Genomic DNA, 16,184 nt, shown 5'->3' with positions numbered 1-16,184 from the left:
GACATTCACAGGGGACGGCTGTGTGTCTATGTTCACTTACATTTTAAGAAAATGGAGGAACTAAATATAGGTAAAAAGAAGTGTGCAGGCTTATAAGCAGGCAAAGACGTACGCACATTGAACACAATAAAAACGCATCTCAGGAAAGCTCCCCTTGGACCCACCAGTAGTAAATTATTGGTGTTGTCCCCCATCTCTCGTTTTCCACCACGCAGCCAGCACTCCTCTGGGTTTGAAACTCATTTTCATCTCTCTTGTAAGCTCTACGTTTTTACATATTTGTTCTAAATCCTATTATGAGGCCTTTGTGATATGAATAAGGCTTGCAAATTGGAAAGAATCTCCAGGCAAAAGTTGGACACAGGGGTAATCTTCACAATCTAATCTCTTGAAGCACAAAAACAGCAACGGTACTTTCTGATGTAGTTTATAGGAAACACGAGTCAGAAAAAAAAAAAAAATCAATAAAACAGGAGCATAAATTTCACGCATACACATTAAAATACTTCCTTTATTTAACCTACCTGTTTGGTTGGAGTCCTGCAGTGAAGTTTGGCATGTGTGCAGTGGGCCACTGTATCTGTGTTCTGGTGTGTCAGAGTGACCAGAATTCACATCCAAACCCAGAGGCGTAAACTCATGCATATCACAGAGCAGCTCTGATCCAGACCCAGCACGCTGGCTGTGCAATACCTAAGGGGAAATGGAAACAGATGGAGTTACACAGGAGAAGGAGGGATGGAAAGAAGAAGGCTGTTAGTGGTAGAAGTGGCGCAAAGAGTGAGGCAGAAACACACATTATATGAGGACAAGATGAAGGGATGATACACAACAGAGATAGGAAGGTTAGGAGAAATGGAAACAAGAAACAGATTATGGAGAGCAATGACAAGGAGATAGGATGTATGGGCATGTTGGTAGAGTAAAGACGGACATCATAGCAAATTAATACTTTGATGTCACAGCTTGAGTTTCACTTCAATCCCAACAAAATCTGTTCAAAGAACAAGCTGAGATTCAATATATTCCCTCATAATCCTGTGAAGCAATGGTACAGTGAGATCATCGGTGCACCAGCATGGTGGCCATAGCATCGCAAAACATTGCAGATGTGCAGATGGGCCAAAAGAAAACAGCAATGAAGCCACATGGATATAATCCTCTTTTGAACAAGGAATGAGACAGTATAACACACTGTAAAAAACTGCAGTGGTGTAGGTTATAGGGCATTATGTGAAATGATGTGTCATTGTCCAAGATATACAGTACATACACATTCTACATGCACACTATTGTAAATAGCTACATTAAAAGCAGTTACCTTTACCTTACCTAGCAAGCTAAACAACCAACTCACAATTTACTAACAGATGAATGCTGCATTATTTTATTGATGCATTGAGGCTGATTTGTTTTCACCTTAGTCATATTGAAATCAAAACAACTACATGTCGATTTCATTTTTTCTTTCAGGCTGGCTAAACAAAGAAATAAGGTGCAAACGTGGATTATAGATACAGAGAGAACTGCAACCAAGTAGAAAGACTCCTGATGCTAACATTGTCACGGTTCCAGCTCCTCCTGCCTGTCTGTCCCTGATTCCCTTAAACATAGGCCCTACTTGAGTCTCACACTGCCATAGGACCAACTTTTTCTTTGCTGCAATAACCCATATTAACTGATGTCTCAAAATCAATGCTGATCTAGGATTAGGTTTCATATGAGACCTAATTATGATTACTTTAAAGGCTAAAGTTATCATAGATTTTTACTTCTTTTTTTGAGACTCTTTGTACCATTTGATTGCTTTGATTGTGTCTGGTTGTTTTCAATTTTTTTTAAGAGTAATGACATGGTCAAGAGACCAAAACAGTCTTAGACTAATGTGTCATCATGACAAAAACAGATGTGTCAGTCGAGTAGCTGCCTTAACTACTGAGTAAAACAAAGGGAGGAAGAGAAGAGGGAAAGGGGATAGAAAAAAAAGATGGATCACATAGGAAATACATAGATGACAAGAGAGGATAATACAGCAGGACTATAGAGAGTAAGAAAGCTGGAAAAAAATATCTAATCATTATAGGAGCAGTTTGATTCAAGTCCAGGGGCCACTGATAACCACCATTTTCACAATCATGAACCTCATTTTGCTCCAGCTTTTTAATAAAGCTCTACCCCTTATTTCATTCTTCTGTCAGAGCATAAAGGATTCATACCATTAAATAGCTGATAGGTCATTTGGGACCGTTCAAGCTGTGTCTTTTTAATCCACTCCAATTCTCTTTTCTTCCCACCATGGTGTGCACCTTTAACACCACAGCCTTAGGTGTCACTGTACTATAGATGAATAATGTGTAATTAGTGTGATACAAATATTATTTAATAGATTAGGTCAGGTACACTAAAAAACTAACTGTATGTAGCTTAGGTTTTCTCATTTTAAGGAGTGATTATGTCCAAAGTAATGATATTGTTCTCTAAAACCTCTGCACGTTTCCTTTTGTGAACCCTAGGTATTTTTATGTCAAACTTTAGAATCTCAGCAACTCTAACAGACATCTTGGAAATTATATAAATTCAGTAGGCTAAAGCTGGTTAATACAATTCTAAAGTGATGGTATAATGATGTAATATAACGTTAGCAATTCGGCAATAACAAACTTACTTACAGTTAAGCCCTGTGAATGCATACTATTCCTTTACTAGAGAGAGGTTTGTGCTCACCAGAAATCAGGGATGTTGCAGCTCTCTAGCCAAACATTCCCCCTCACAACCACAAAAGGCAACAGAGAAATTGGAAACATGTTACCATAGATGGTTCTGACAGCTGTTCTGGCTCATCAGTCAGCAAAACTTCTTCTCGTTCTGTATCTGCAGGAACAAAGGAATCTCCTAGATAAGATGTGGCAGGATTCCCTTGCTCCTCTCCTCTGGATCTCCCTCTTGTTGTATGTCTGTGCATCTGTGCTTGCTTTTCTGAAGAGTCTCCCTCATGTGGTGCCAGACCCAGACTATCACTGGATATTTCATCTCCACTGTCTTCATGAAAAACAAAAACACTCATGTTCACAATTCATGAGGTACAAGGATTTTATTTAACATAACCGTAATTTTGAAATAAAAACATATTTCTATTCTATATCTCACATTGACTGTCCTTGACTTATTAAACTTTAAACCATTGAAGCAACACATGTGTAAGACCCAAAGAAAAATCTAAAAGATGATGAAAGTGTCATTGACCTTGCCACATACACATAAAATAAAGCAGACATTCAGAATCAGACAAGACAATAACTGTGGGAAGTGGAGAAAAAAAAGGTAGAGAAGTGGACAGGCTGGGAGAGATCATTTTGAATAATCATTACAGCATCACAACAAAAAACATTTCAGCTGGTCCTCACAACTTCAAAGGGCTGTTTGAGGGTTAGTTGGTTTTAGGGTTAAAATTAAAATTATGACTAGGGAATGCATTACGACAAGGGTTGTCCTCATATAGTCTGTAAGACTCTGTATGAAGACAGCTTATTGGAGTTAGGCCATTTTGGCAGGATGGTCGGTAGTCACTTTCTTGCACCCCTAGGTCTATGTGAGAATTAAGATGGGGTTTTAGGGCTATGGCAGGGGTCGCCAGCCTTTAATCATCATTGGCCAGAGAGAAAGCCCTTTTGAGCCCTTTACACAAAAACACCACACGTTTGTACAAATGTACCCTAGTAACATCACTAATATAGTAACATACTTTAGTACTATACTATACATACTACACTGCTGCTCTGTGCACAACCTTTCTCTTAACATCGAGCAAAATGTAGTGATTCTTCTACAGTTTGACACCTACAGCATATTACTAAAGTCAAATAAAGTGAGCTATGTTTGTTTTGTTAGTAGGAATGCTCCACAAAAGTGCCAGAGCTGTGGTGCTAAAGGAGAAAGAGCTCAGCACTTTTGGTTTCCCTGTGGATTTCAGGAGGCGGAGCTAAGCTCCAGTACACTCCAGCCCAGTTTAACTCTTGGTCCACAGTGAAGTGTAAATTCTGCAGCCAGCTGGGATTTTCCAAACTGGACAGGTCTGGCCTTTGCAGGAAGGTTTTCCCATCTTCCACATGGCAAATAATTTCCGAACCTCCCCTCTGCACAGGTACTAGTCTCTGTTATGGAGCAGTGCTGTCAACCTTATCTAGCATTATTGTGTTCATCATTCTTAGTTGACAAAGTGTCAAAGACATTTTTATTCATATTAATATTAATATTTTTTAGAAAGCCATGGGGCCACTATATAAAGGCTCGGGAATTCTATGCAATTCCTGGAGCCATTGGTTGCCAACCCTCTGGGCTAGGAATAGATTAGTGTTTGGGTAATGGTTAGGTTTAGGAATTTAGTTGTGAGGGTTAAGGCTAGGGGCTAGGGAATACATTTTGTCAATTAATTCTCACAAAGAAAGCATGTGCGTGTGCTGTATACTAAGGGAACTTAGGGCCATTCTTTACAGACTAATTGCCTTCCTGTCCATTGTTGCATTATGTCAGGTTTTTACTTAAAACCCTAATCGATATAAAAAAATAAATAAATAGAGTTTTTTATGGCTGCATCTAAATTGGCTTTGACAGCCCAGTGGAATAAAGGGAAGCCATTACTGCTTAGATGCACAAGCATTTTATGCATATAAACTGCCTGCCCATAGAGAATTGTGTTTGGGTAAAACGTAGCATGACAAACTACCAGGGACTGCTTTACTGCAAAAACCTGAATATGAATATGTTTTTTTGTAAATCATATGAATAAGATATTATTTGGTATCTGGAAACCTCACCAATTAATACTGTCTTGAAATGCAAAATGCATCACATTAATGTATTGGATGCAACTGAAAATAAAAGTATATGATGGAAGGAAACTGTACATAAAAAAAGTAATACTTATGTTTGCCTTTAATCATTACAGGTTTTAAAATGGGTTCTTGTATTTCACGAGCGCTTAGAATAACTCCTTTCACAGTTGTGTCTATTTTGCGATTTGTTAGCAAGTGAAATTATACCAGGACAATACTCAGAGCACAGTGCCTATAAAAGGATTGGGTGTTTCATCTGTTTATTGACATTATAAATCAATCATGGTCAATCATGGCGACTAATGTCAATTAAAAAAATATATATGCAAGATGAAATCAGTGTTTGCATTAATATTCACCCTCTTGAGGTCAGTATTTAGTAGATGCACCTTTTGCTGCAATCACAGCATGGAGTCTGTGTGGATAGGTCTCCATTAGGCTTGCACATCTTGAAACTGAAATTTTATGCCATTCTTCTTTCCAAAACAGCTCAAGCTCTGTCAGGTTGCGTATGGATCACGTGTGAACAGCCCTTTTCAAGTCCCTCCACAATTTCTCTATTGGATTGAGGTCTTTTGAGGGCTTTTTCTCGGCCACTCCAGAATATTCACCTTGTTGTCAGTAAACCATTTCTGTGTAGCTTTCGCTGTATTCTTCGAATCATTGTCCTGCTGGAAAATAAATCTTCTCCCAAGTCTTACTTGTCTTGCCGACTGAATAAGACTGTCCTCCAGGATTGTCCTATATTTTGCCGCATTCATCTTACCCTCTACTATAACAAGCCTTCCAGGGCCGGCTGCCAGCAGAAGCATCCCAACAGCATGATGCTGCCACCACTGTGTTTCACAGTGGGAATGGTGTGTTTGTGGTGATGTGCAGTGTTTGGTGTGTGCTAAACATAGCGTCTTGTCTAATGGCCAAAAAGCACCATTTTGGTCTCATCAGACCAAAGAATCCTCTTCCACCTGACCATGGAGTCTTTCACACACTTATTGGCTAACTCAAGTCATGATTTAACATGAATTTTCTTCAACAGTGGCTTTCTCCTTGCCACTCTCCCGTTAAACTTTGACTGGTGAAGAACCCGGGCAACAGTTGTTGTATGTACAGTCTCTCCTATCTCAGTTGTTGAAGCTTGTAACTCCCTCAGAGTAGTCATCGATGTGTTAGTGGCCTCTCTCACTAGTCTCCTAGTCTCCTGGCACGATCACTCAAGTCTGTGTGGATGGCCTGTTCTAGGTAGATTTAGACAAGTGCCATATTACTTTCATTTCTTGATGATGGATTTCACTGAACTCTGGGGGGATTTTCAGTGCCTTGGAGATTTTTTTTGTATCCATCCCCTGGCTTATGCTTTTCAGTGACCTGTTCTCTGAGTTGTTGGGAGTGTTCTTTTGTCTTCATGGTGTGATAGTTGCAAAGAATACAGATTAACCAGTGACTGGACCTTCCAGATACAAGTGTCTTTACACTGTAATCACGTGATACACATTCACTGCACTCAGGTGATCCCCTTTTTTACTAATTGTAGGACTAATAGCATCAAATATCCGGACCGCTGGTAGATTAGGTCAGTCATTTTTAAAGGGGGTGAATATTAATGCAAACACTGATTTTACCTTACATATTGTTATTTAACTGACATTACTTTGTAGAAACCTGTTTTCACTTTGACATTAATTAGGAATTTTTCTGAATTTGTTTTGTCAAAGTCGGCAACTTTTATTGAACATAACTGATTTCTAATGTCAATAAAAGTATGAAACATTCAAGGGGGTGAATACTTTTTATAGGCACTGTATATGCCATATTTAGACCAATATCACATTTCATAAATTTCCCTCAAGTGGCCTAACTATCTTACAGTTCGAGGTGTTTATTATATACGGTGTAAATTGGCAAATTATTTCTGAAAAACTTTATAAACTTTACCTGAATCTTAAGCAGGACAAAATGAGAACTGTAGCATTCACATATAAACTGTTTATTTCATAGTTTTCTGCATTCATTTTCCATAAAGTGCAAAACAATCTTCATCTAAGTCAAAATTTTTAACATTTATAATTTGCCTAAAATATTAACATAATGAGCACAGTTTATTGAGAATAACAATAATAACCTCATAGTGTTAGTGGAAGAACTATGTGAACCCTTGGAATTATTAATATAATAATATAAATAATAATTAATATAGCTGGTGCGGCTGTGGCTCAGGAGGTAGAGCAGTCGTCTACCTATCGAAGTTTAATATCGAAGTGTCTTTGGGCAATATACTGAACCCCAAGTTGCCCTGGGTGAGTCAGGTCAGCTGCATGTCATGGCAGCTCTGCCATTGGTGAGTGTGTGCGAATGAGCCGCAGCGTGAAAGTGCCTTGAGTACCAAATAGGTAGGTAATCGAATCGGTAAAGTCGTACCATAGCATCTCTATTGGGTTGAGGTCTGGGCTTTGATACTCCAAAAGGTGGGTTGTGTTTTTGTGTAGCCATTCTGTTGCTGACTTGCTCTGGTGATTTGGGTGATAGTCCTGTTGCATCACCGAACTTCTTCAGAGTTTCAGCAGATGAACAGACATTCTCACATTATCCTTATCTCTTTTTAAACACTTGGGAATTCAACTTTCCCCCAATCACTGCAAGCTGGTTAGGCCCTGGTGCAGCATAGCAGGCCCAATAATCATGTTTTCTCCAACATACTTTATGATTATGATGATGTTTCATGATGATGAACACAGATGTTAGCCAGTTCCACTGATGATTCAAATCTTTGACTGTCTCTCAGGGTTGTTTCTCCTTCCACTTCTTGGTAGTGTGGCCACAGCCCCAAAGTGTCTCCATTTGGAGATTGTTTCCCTAACGGTAGACTGGTAAATTTCTATAGCCTTTGACATCGCTTTGTAACCCTTTCCAGCTTTATGTAAATCAACAATTCTTAAACGTAGATCCTCTTAAAGCGTCTTTTGGCAAGGCATGGCTCATAAATATCTTCTTCTTGCGCGGAGCAAACTTAAAAGGTTTGATTAGCTGTAGTCCACACCTCCAAAATAATTTTCTTAATTTATGCTATCACCTGACTCCAATTAGCTTTTTTGAGGTCATTATTCCAAGGGCTCACATACTTTTTCCACTAGCACTACAAGGTTTTATTGGTTGTCTCAATAAAGACATGAATGATCAGATTTTTATTTTGTGTTATTATTTTAGGCACATTATATTTGTTAATACTCTCGACTTACATGAAGATCAGATCACATTTTATGACAGATAATGCAGAATTGTAGATACTTCCCCAATAAGATAGACACCCTTCAAGATTTGTAGTTGTAGTCTCAACCACACCACCATCAGTGAAGTTTAAGTGTGATGATTGAGCCATAACATGTGGGGGAAAAAGACTACACACAAAGATAAGTAGTGCTTTGTCATCAATTAACAATCATCAGTGCATGCATGCAAACAAACACACACATACACACACACACACACACACACACACAGTAAGTAATAATAATTTAGTTACCAACTGATAGATCATCTTCCATTTTCATAGTTGAAGGAGGATTCTGGATGAAAATTAAGGTATCTGATGGGATACAGCGTGTATCCTCATTTGACAGAGTTGATTTGTGTTCAGCAGAGATGGAGGTACGAGATGAACAAAGTGGAACATCCCTATGTGTTGAAGATGACTTATATCTGGAATATGTATCTGGAAGAAATTTATTAGAGGCACATAAACCTGATAGAGTATTTACAGATGGGCTTGGTTCCAGGGATTTTGGTTGTGGGTTTGGCCTTGAGGACACAAGTGACAGAGGGTGCTGGAGTTGTTTATCTGATGGGAGAGACTCTTGGACACACAAGGAATGTTGAGATTGTGTTAGGAACTCCAGATTGGTTGGTGGGGATTGAGAAACCTTTGTTGATGAGATTGGGTCTTGGAGTGACATGGAAGAGTGGGGTTGTTCTGGCATCGGAGATGATTCTGAGCCTTTCCGAACAGTCTGAACAGAAGAAACATCATCTGAACATGAGGTGGGGAAGTGTGAGAATTTAGGAATTTCAGTTTGGAATTGTGGTAATGAGCGAGAGAACAAAAGTTGCGGAGATACATGGTCAGCTGATGAATGATTTGATTTGTGGACAATGGGGGAGAAATTAGGGCTTTGTGACTTTGAGGTTGGTGTCTTGATTGATGTCTTTAAAGTCCTGGGAGCCTCAGCTGTGGGGCAGGCTGATGGCTTATTTTTAGAGGGCATTGCTGTGCAAAAAATAACACAAGTAATATTAAGGATAAGAGGTGCATTTGCAGTCATGTGGTCATTTTTTCTTTCATTTATAGAACAAAGTATGCACAAACGAGTTTTTCACCGGTACGGGGATCAAATTCGTCCTTCACTAAGACTGAAAGCTGTGTTCAATACAGGTTCACAATTAGCATAATCTTTCATTATATTTTTCAGCACGACAAACATTCAATATACTTGATCAAATCACCTTTCAAATTATAGTTGCCACACATCATCTCTAATTTTTAAGGATGGGTGATATAGAAAATAATTATCACAATAATTAGTCAAATCACTATTTTGGCCAGGGTTACAGCTTGTGATATATGAAGCTATCATAAGGATCATTTAGCCACTGAAATCCAACATATTTGGGATTACTGGCATCTTGTCATTCAAAATAAAGTATGCTATTACATGTGTGATATCACTGTCTCTCTTAATTTTTTTGTCTGTCAAAACATGGATAGGACTTCTACCAAAGTTTATATTTACTTTGTATTTATGCATGCTGTAGTATATAAGCTATGTTTGATCTGATATTTGATCTGTGCACTTTTATGTTTATTCCTTTAGAAAAATTGTTTCTCTTTCAGAAAGCCTTACATAACAGACAAACACTACGTTTATATTTCAATGAGTGCTCTGCTTGTGATGTCTGGGGCTTAGATAGGTTGAGTCACTGTGTTGTTTTGGTCTGTGCTGCTGTACTATTTTGTACTATATTGCCTGCATGGTGGTGTTGGACTCAGGGAATAGAGGTTAAGATTTGAGAACTCACCACTGGTTAAGGTTGTTTGGGGGACAAGCGTTCTTCCATTGCTGGAGACCTGCTGAACAGAAGGAAACCTGTGTGGGGAATAGAGAACTTTGTGAGTCAATGTCTGTCAATGAATGGCTATAAATAACAATCCTGGCTTTGTTTATTATTAAATGTATTAACAAAATTTTTCTTCAACTGGCTACTAGTAAAAACTCCAAACATCTTCTACTTCACATGTCCTGATGACATTTCCCATGGATCCAGTGTATGACCCAGCATTTTAAACAGCATTCTGCATTAACCAATGACGCTTCCTGTGCCACTACATGCTCAAGCACAAAGCATACTGAGATGGCACTGCTGCTGCAGTGTCCCTTATAAGGTACAGTATATGGGCACAGTCCTGTATGGTGTCTGTTTACGCCACTGAAATCACAGATGCATACCAGCAGTTTTGTTTACATACAGGATGTGAAATACACACACAAATATAGAAATAAATGTCATACAGCAGCACGTGGCGGTGAGCTCTGTGCAGCATGGAGTGGCTATCTTTAAGGCACAGTGCCATTTGCAACGCCATTTATAAATGACAGCTTGTAAAATAAAACTAGATTAAAGCAGGAATAAAACAACAGGTGACAGGTTAAAGGGGATGAATCATGACCTTCCACTTGGTGTCCTGAACACATAGTAGGCCTACCTTTCTCTGCTCTCTAGCAAGATGTCATCTTTTACCAATTATAGTGCCAATATTCAAGGTTTATACTCTCAACACCACAATTCTATCATCCCTCCTGTCTCTTCTCAACCCACCCAGCACCAGCGTAGATCAACCCATTTACCTTGGTGTGGGACAATGGCAGGTTTGCAGGGGCGTCTAAATACAAGGCACTAATTACATTTTTTTCTTTAATCATTCTTTAATACCTCTATAACAAATATACTAATAAATACTTTAAAACATTGGCAAATCATTGCATCGCATGTAGTGGGTGAGTAAAACCCAGTCATACATTATTACAAGCTGTAAGACTGATGTAAAGGATTTGATTGATAATGAATGGAGATACTACTGCTCTAGTTTCATACATTAAACTTTTCTGTAGAACATCTGTCTGTAAATGAAAATATTTTTTTATTTTTCCTTTTTCTTATGTTGAGCCTTACCCGTTGTCTTCGTCTGTCGTCTGTCAGCAATAAAGAAAAAAAAACAAAAAGAAAAATTAACAGGATTGTAGCATACAATAAGTGAACACTAAGAGAAACTGAAACAGAGAATATGCTGGTGTTTGAGGTCTCATGTTCAGGTGTTAATGTGTCTACTCCTCCATTTGCTCTGTCTAGTATCACTTTGTGTATTCATGTACCTGTTTACAAAAATTTCTGTTGAAAGAAGATGCTTCTGTCATTTTCACTTCATCCAGGACTTCTATGACAAGGCATGATTCAGGCGTCGTAATCTGAGGTTTCTCCCTGCCCATGCTAAGTGAGACAGCGAATAGCGATGCACAGTAATGGTGGAAATCCAGGTCCTGAGCTATAAGAAAACAGACACACACATAAATCAAGATAGGGTAATAAAAAAGTCAAGTCATGTGGTAACAGTGTGAGGGACTGACACCTTGTGTGAGAAGAATATAATTAAAAACAATTACTTTATAATGATGTTTTATATTAATGAAGAAATCATGACTGATTTAGGAAATCCTTAGTGTGTAAGACATTTCACGTTTTTTCATTGAATAATTCATCATTTACCATGCATACTGACCAATCTATCAATCACTCACCAATCCAAAGACCACTCAGCCTTCTACTTGACCCTCAGGTCAAGTCTCAACTTTCAACATCGGGCCTTCTTGTACAGTGGCAAGAAAAAGTATGGGCACCCTTTGGGATTCCGCGGAGTTTTGTATGAATTGATAATAAAATGTGCTCCGATCTTCATCTAACTCACAACAATACAAAAACAAAGTCTGCTGAAAATAATAATACACAAACATTATATGTTTTCATGTTTTTATTAAACATAACATGTAAACATTCACAGTGCAGGGTGGAAAAAGTATGTGAACCTTTGGACTTAATAACTGCTTGACCTGTCTTTGGCAGCAATAACCTCAACCAAACGTTTCCTGTAGTTGCAGATCAGACCTGCACAACGATCTGGAGTAATTTTGGACCACTCCTCTTCACAAAACTGTTTCAGTGTAGCAATATTCTTGGGATGTCTGGTGTGAATGGCTCTCTTAAGGTCATGCCACAGCATTTCAATCGGGTTGAGGTCAAGACTCTGACTGGGCCACTCCAGAAGGTGTATTTTGTTCTGTTGAAGCTATTCTTATGTTGAATTACTTGTATGCTTTGGATCATTGTCCTGTTGCATCACCCATCCTCTGCGGAGCTTCAGTTGGCGGACAGATGATCTTACGTTTTCCTGCAAAATGTCTTGATAAACTCTGGAATTCATTTTTCCATCAATGACAACAATCCGTCCAGGCCCTGAGGCAGCAAAGCAGCCGCAAACCATGATGCTCCCTCCGCCGTGTTTTACAGTGGGGATGAGGTTTTGATGTTGGTGTGCTGTGCCTTTTTTTCTCCACACATAGTGTTGTGTGTTTTTTCCAAACAAATCAATTTTGGTTTCATCTGTCCACAGAATATTTTGCCAGTAGTGCTGTGGAACATCCAGGTGCTCTTTTGCAAACTTCAAACGTGCTGCAATTTTTTTTTTTGGCAGCAATGGCTTCCTCCGTGGTGTCCTCCCATGTACTCCATTCTTGTTTAATGATTTCCTTATTGTAGACAACAAAAATGTTAGGATGTGCCAGAGATTTCTGTAAGTCTTTAGCTGACACTCTAGGATTCTTCTTTACCTCATTCAGCATTCTGCGCTGTGCTCTTGCAGTCATCTTTACAGGACGACCACGCCTGTAGCAACAGTGCTGAACCTTCTCCATTTGTAGACAGTCTGTCTTACCGTGGACACATGAACATCAAGGCTTTTGGAGATACTTTTGTAACACTTTCTAGCTTAATGTAAGTCAACAATTCTTGATCGTAGGTCTTCTGAGAGCTCTTTTCTGCGAGGCATGGTTCACATCAGGCAGTTCTTGAGACCAGTAAACCCAAAACTGGTGTGTGTTTTTAAAGGGCAGGACAGCTTTCAGCAACACATCCAATATCATCACACTGATTAGACTCAAGGTTGGCTCACTCCTGGCTCCAATTAGCTCTTGGAGAAGTCATTAGGCTAGGGGTTCACATACTTTTTGAGTTGTGAATATTTACATGTTATGTTCAATAAAAACATGAAAAAATATAATATTTGTGTAATGTCATTTTCAGCGGAGCACATTTTATGACCAATTCATGCAAAACTCCACGTAATCCCAAAGGGTGCCCATACTTTTTCTTGCCACTGTATATTGAACTTCTGCTATGTTTTGGTGCCCCTGAAGGTGACCCAGTGCAAATTTGAATGACAAATCATAGATACAGCTCTGATTAAAGAGCCTTCAGAGAGGCAGTACAGTGTCTCATTTGGTAATAAACTATGGAATTGTAAGAAAATAATCTACAATGCCTCATAAAGCCTTTGAGGCAGCAAAAAATAATAGCACGCTGTATGTTGAATTCTCCTTCTCCTTAATTTGAATTTTCTGTCTTTCTATCTTTGATTTTCCACTGCAAGTTAACTATCTGTGCCACCTTATCTTTTCTATCTCTCTCTTTCTCATTCTAACAATCTTTCTGTCACATCACCACATGGGTCTGACAGCTCAGGAAAATGAGAATTTAAAACAAGGGAGTGTTCCCCATATGATGTCGGAAAAACAGCTTTTATTATTCATGGACACACACGTAGCCCACCCTTTCATATTCAAAGTCAAAAGAGGAGGAGAACCAACAACCTGTTGTAATTGGTATGCGTTAGAAAAGTTTGCAGCAGGTGGAAGGAATACTTTATTAGCTCCTACACAGCTCCACATTTCCCAAAGATACTACATCTGCATGATATAACACATTGGGATATCAACAATTACATTGTGTCAGTAGAAAATAGTAAATATATTTAAAAGTAAGAGTAAAATAACCACTTTAACTATGAATTGTATAACTAAGCCACAGAGATGTGAAGGAAGAATGACTTGTGTGACTTCAAGCATATGAGGTGTAACTAAATGTACAACTTGTCATGGTCAACCTTTTTAAAAGCTGTTTTATGTGCTGCTCTGCCCGTTTGCCACTGAACAGTCAATACAAAATAAACTAAATGTAAAAATCCTGATCATTAAATGGTATGTAATGGAGCAGCAAGTTTTTTTTCTTGTCAACATTTTAGGTTAATGTTAGGTTAATGAGAATTTTGTAGCTAAAAAAATTGGTCAAAGGATAAAGAAGGTTGAGAAACCCTCCTTTGGGATGGTCCTTCAAGTGAGTGCAGAGCACATTCCACTAAATATAACAATATGATCATTTGCAACAAATTGTCTAATTCTCTAAAGTAAATGACATGACTGAAGTAAAATAAAGACCAATTAAAGATCAAAACTGCCTGGTCTCATAGCAGCTTTCCAAATATTACGACGTATCTAGAGGTCATTCCTGAATTTTATGCTTTTTTTTTTGTGCATCTAGCAACAAATAGGATTTACATATATAAAAGTTTGCTTTTGTGTAATGAAGTATTATATAATAAATAATGTTTGAACTGGAATTTATCAAAGTGCAACCCAAGGTCAAATGGCCAGTATTAGATGGGCCAAGGGAGCAAAAACATATCAAGATATAAATTTTGCAATATTAAGAAGACAAGCAGTATAGTGTTAAATTGTTGTTAAGACACCTCTGATTATCAGATCAAGCACACTGGTGCTCTGCAAGATATATTGTTAATTTCTCATATGCATCTTAGTTCTTTAAACCACAAGGAAACTCATGTTGCTAAGAAATATTTGTCAAAACTCTGTTTACTGGTTAAGATTTGTGTGATTGCCTTGTCACAGAATTAAACATTTCTTTTGAGAACACAACAAGCTATTTTGACCTTAAATATTTTGAAACAATTTGAGATAGACATTTATGGGGAAGGGAGCAAACAAGGACTTTCAGATCCTAACGAGGTTGGGATTGGAGTGAATCTAGATTGATGTGATGAGAGGCAGTTGACAGCCCCTGGGTCCAGAGGTTGGGAAAGGGAAAGATAACCCTGGCCTACCCGTCTCCTGACAGCCTCGGCTGGGGGCCAGACAGCTAGGACACTTCCCTGACTGATGATCTCCAGGCCCTGAGCTCATGACTACAGGCCAACCCCCTATCTCCATCTCCCTGCCCCATTCCTTACCCAGGCAGAGTGCAACCTGTCAGGCATGAGCTGCCTCTAACAGCTCTCTGCCCACACAATCACAGCCAGTGATTACCCGTCACACCACCATGGATGAATGGCCAGGCACTGATATGTCTGACCCGCTGAGAGGGTGAGTTTTTTTTATTTAATTTATTTTTTTTTTACAATTTTTTACACGCTTTGTGTTTGTATATTTTGTGTGTGTGTGTATGTATGTGTACAGGAAGTGTGTGTGTGGATGGGAGTGAGTGTGCAGCTCACCTGTCAAACCATTCTGTCCTTAGCTGTTTCTTTGGTCTGAGAGTCCGTTTGAGTGTGTGTATCGGTAAGGTGGTGTGTACAGTAGGAGCACACAACTGTCAATACCGTATGTCAACATTCTTTTTAGTGTCAAAAGGTGACATAGGTGTGTGTGTGTGTGTGTGTGTGTGTGTGTGTGTGTGTGTGTGTGTGTGTGTGTGTGTGCGTGCACTTGTATTACCTGTTAGGCTGTTTGCACTTTCCTCCTCAGTGTTTGTGTTACACAGTGATTTTAAACCCTTAGCAAATCCTTGTGATGTATGATAAGGTTCAACTGGTGTTCTGGAAATAAAGAAAGAACAAATATATATATTATGGAAATGTAAATTAACAAATATACATATATATATATACACATATATATATATATATATATATATATATATATTTAGACCCTGGGCCAAACTCAAAACATCAATATGGTGTGCCATATATATTTTACATTTACATTTTTAGTCATTTAGCAGACGCTTTTATCCAAAGCGACTTACAAGTCAGTACAAGGTACAATGGTAGGCAGGGTGAGCGTGAGAAGGTCTTGCCTAAGGACCCCTACTGGGGGTAGGCCACGGCTGGGAATTGAACTCCAGTCTCCCATATATCATACATATATACATACATATATCAGTCTCTCTATTGTTTTTATCCTC

General features: G+C 38.7%; 1 protein-coding gene across 4 annotated transcripts in view; it reads right to left on the bottom strand.

The window, feature by feature from the left end:
* The window catches only part of zbbx (zinc finger, B-box domain containing), a 48,243-nt gene that overhangs the window by 8,881 nt on the left and 23,178 nt on the right, over positions 1–16,184 (bottom strand). For 3 of the 4 annotated variants that reach the window (XM_026365506.1, XM_026365516.1, XM_026365524.1), the window contains exons 10-16: positions 15,716–15,816; positions 11,252–11,421; positions 11,052–11,071; positions 9,900–9,967; positions 8,350–9,090; positions 2,810–3,039; positions 525–693 (exon numbers count right to left, since the gene is read on the bottom strand). In XM_026365506.1, the coding sequence (XP_026221291.1) occupies positions 525–693; positions 2,810–3,039; positions 8,350–9,090; positions 9,900–9,967; positions 11,052–11,071; positions 11,252–11,421; positions 15,716–15,816 (1,499 nt within the window). The remainder of the gene's footprint in view (positions 1–524; positions 694–2,809; positions 3,040–8,349; positions 9,091–9,899; positions 9,968–11,051; positions 11,072–11,251; positions 11,422–15,715; positions 15,817–16,184) is intronic. The other variant, XM_026365534.1, reaches the window with a different exon arrangement.

This window comes from Anabas testudineus, chromosome 13 (genome assembly GCF_900324465.2).
Source record: "Anabas testudineus chromosome 13, fAnaTes1.2, whole genome shotgun sequence".
Taxonomy (NCBI): Eukaryota; Metazoa; Chordata; class Actinopteri; order Anabantiformes; family Anabantidae; genus Anabas; species Anabas testudineus.
Note: the sequence above shows the minus strand (reverse complement) of the source record. Positions and strands in the feature narration are given on the sequence as shown.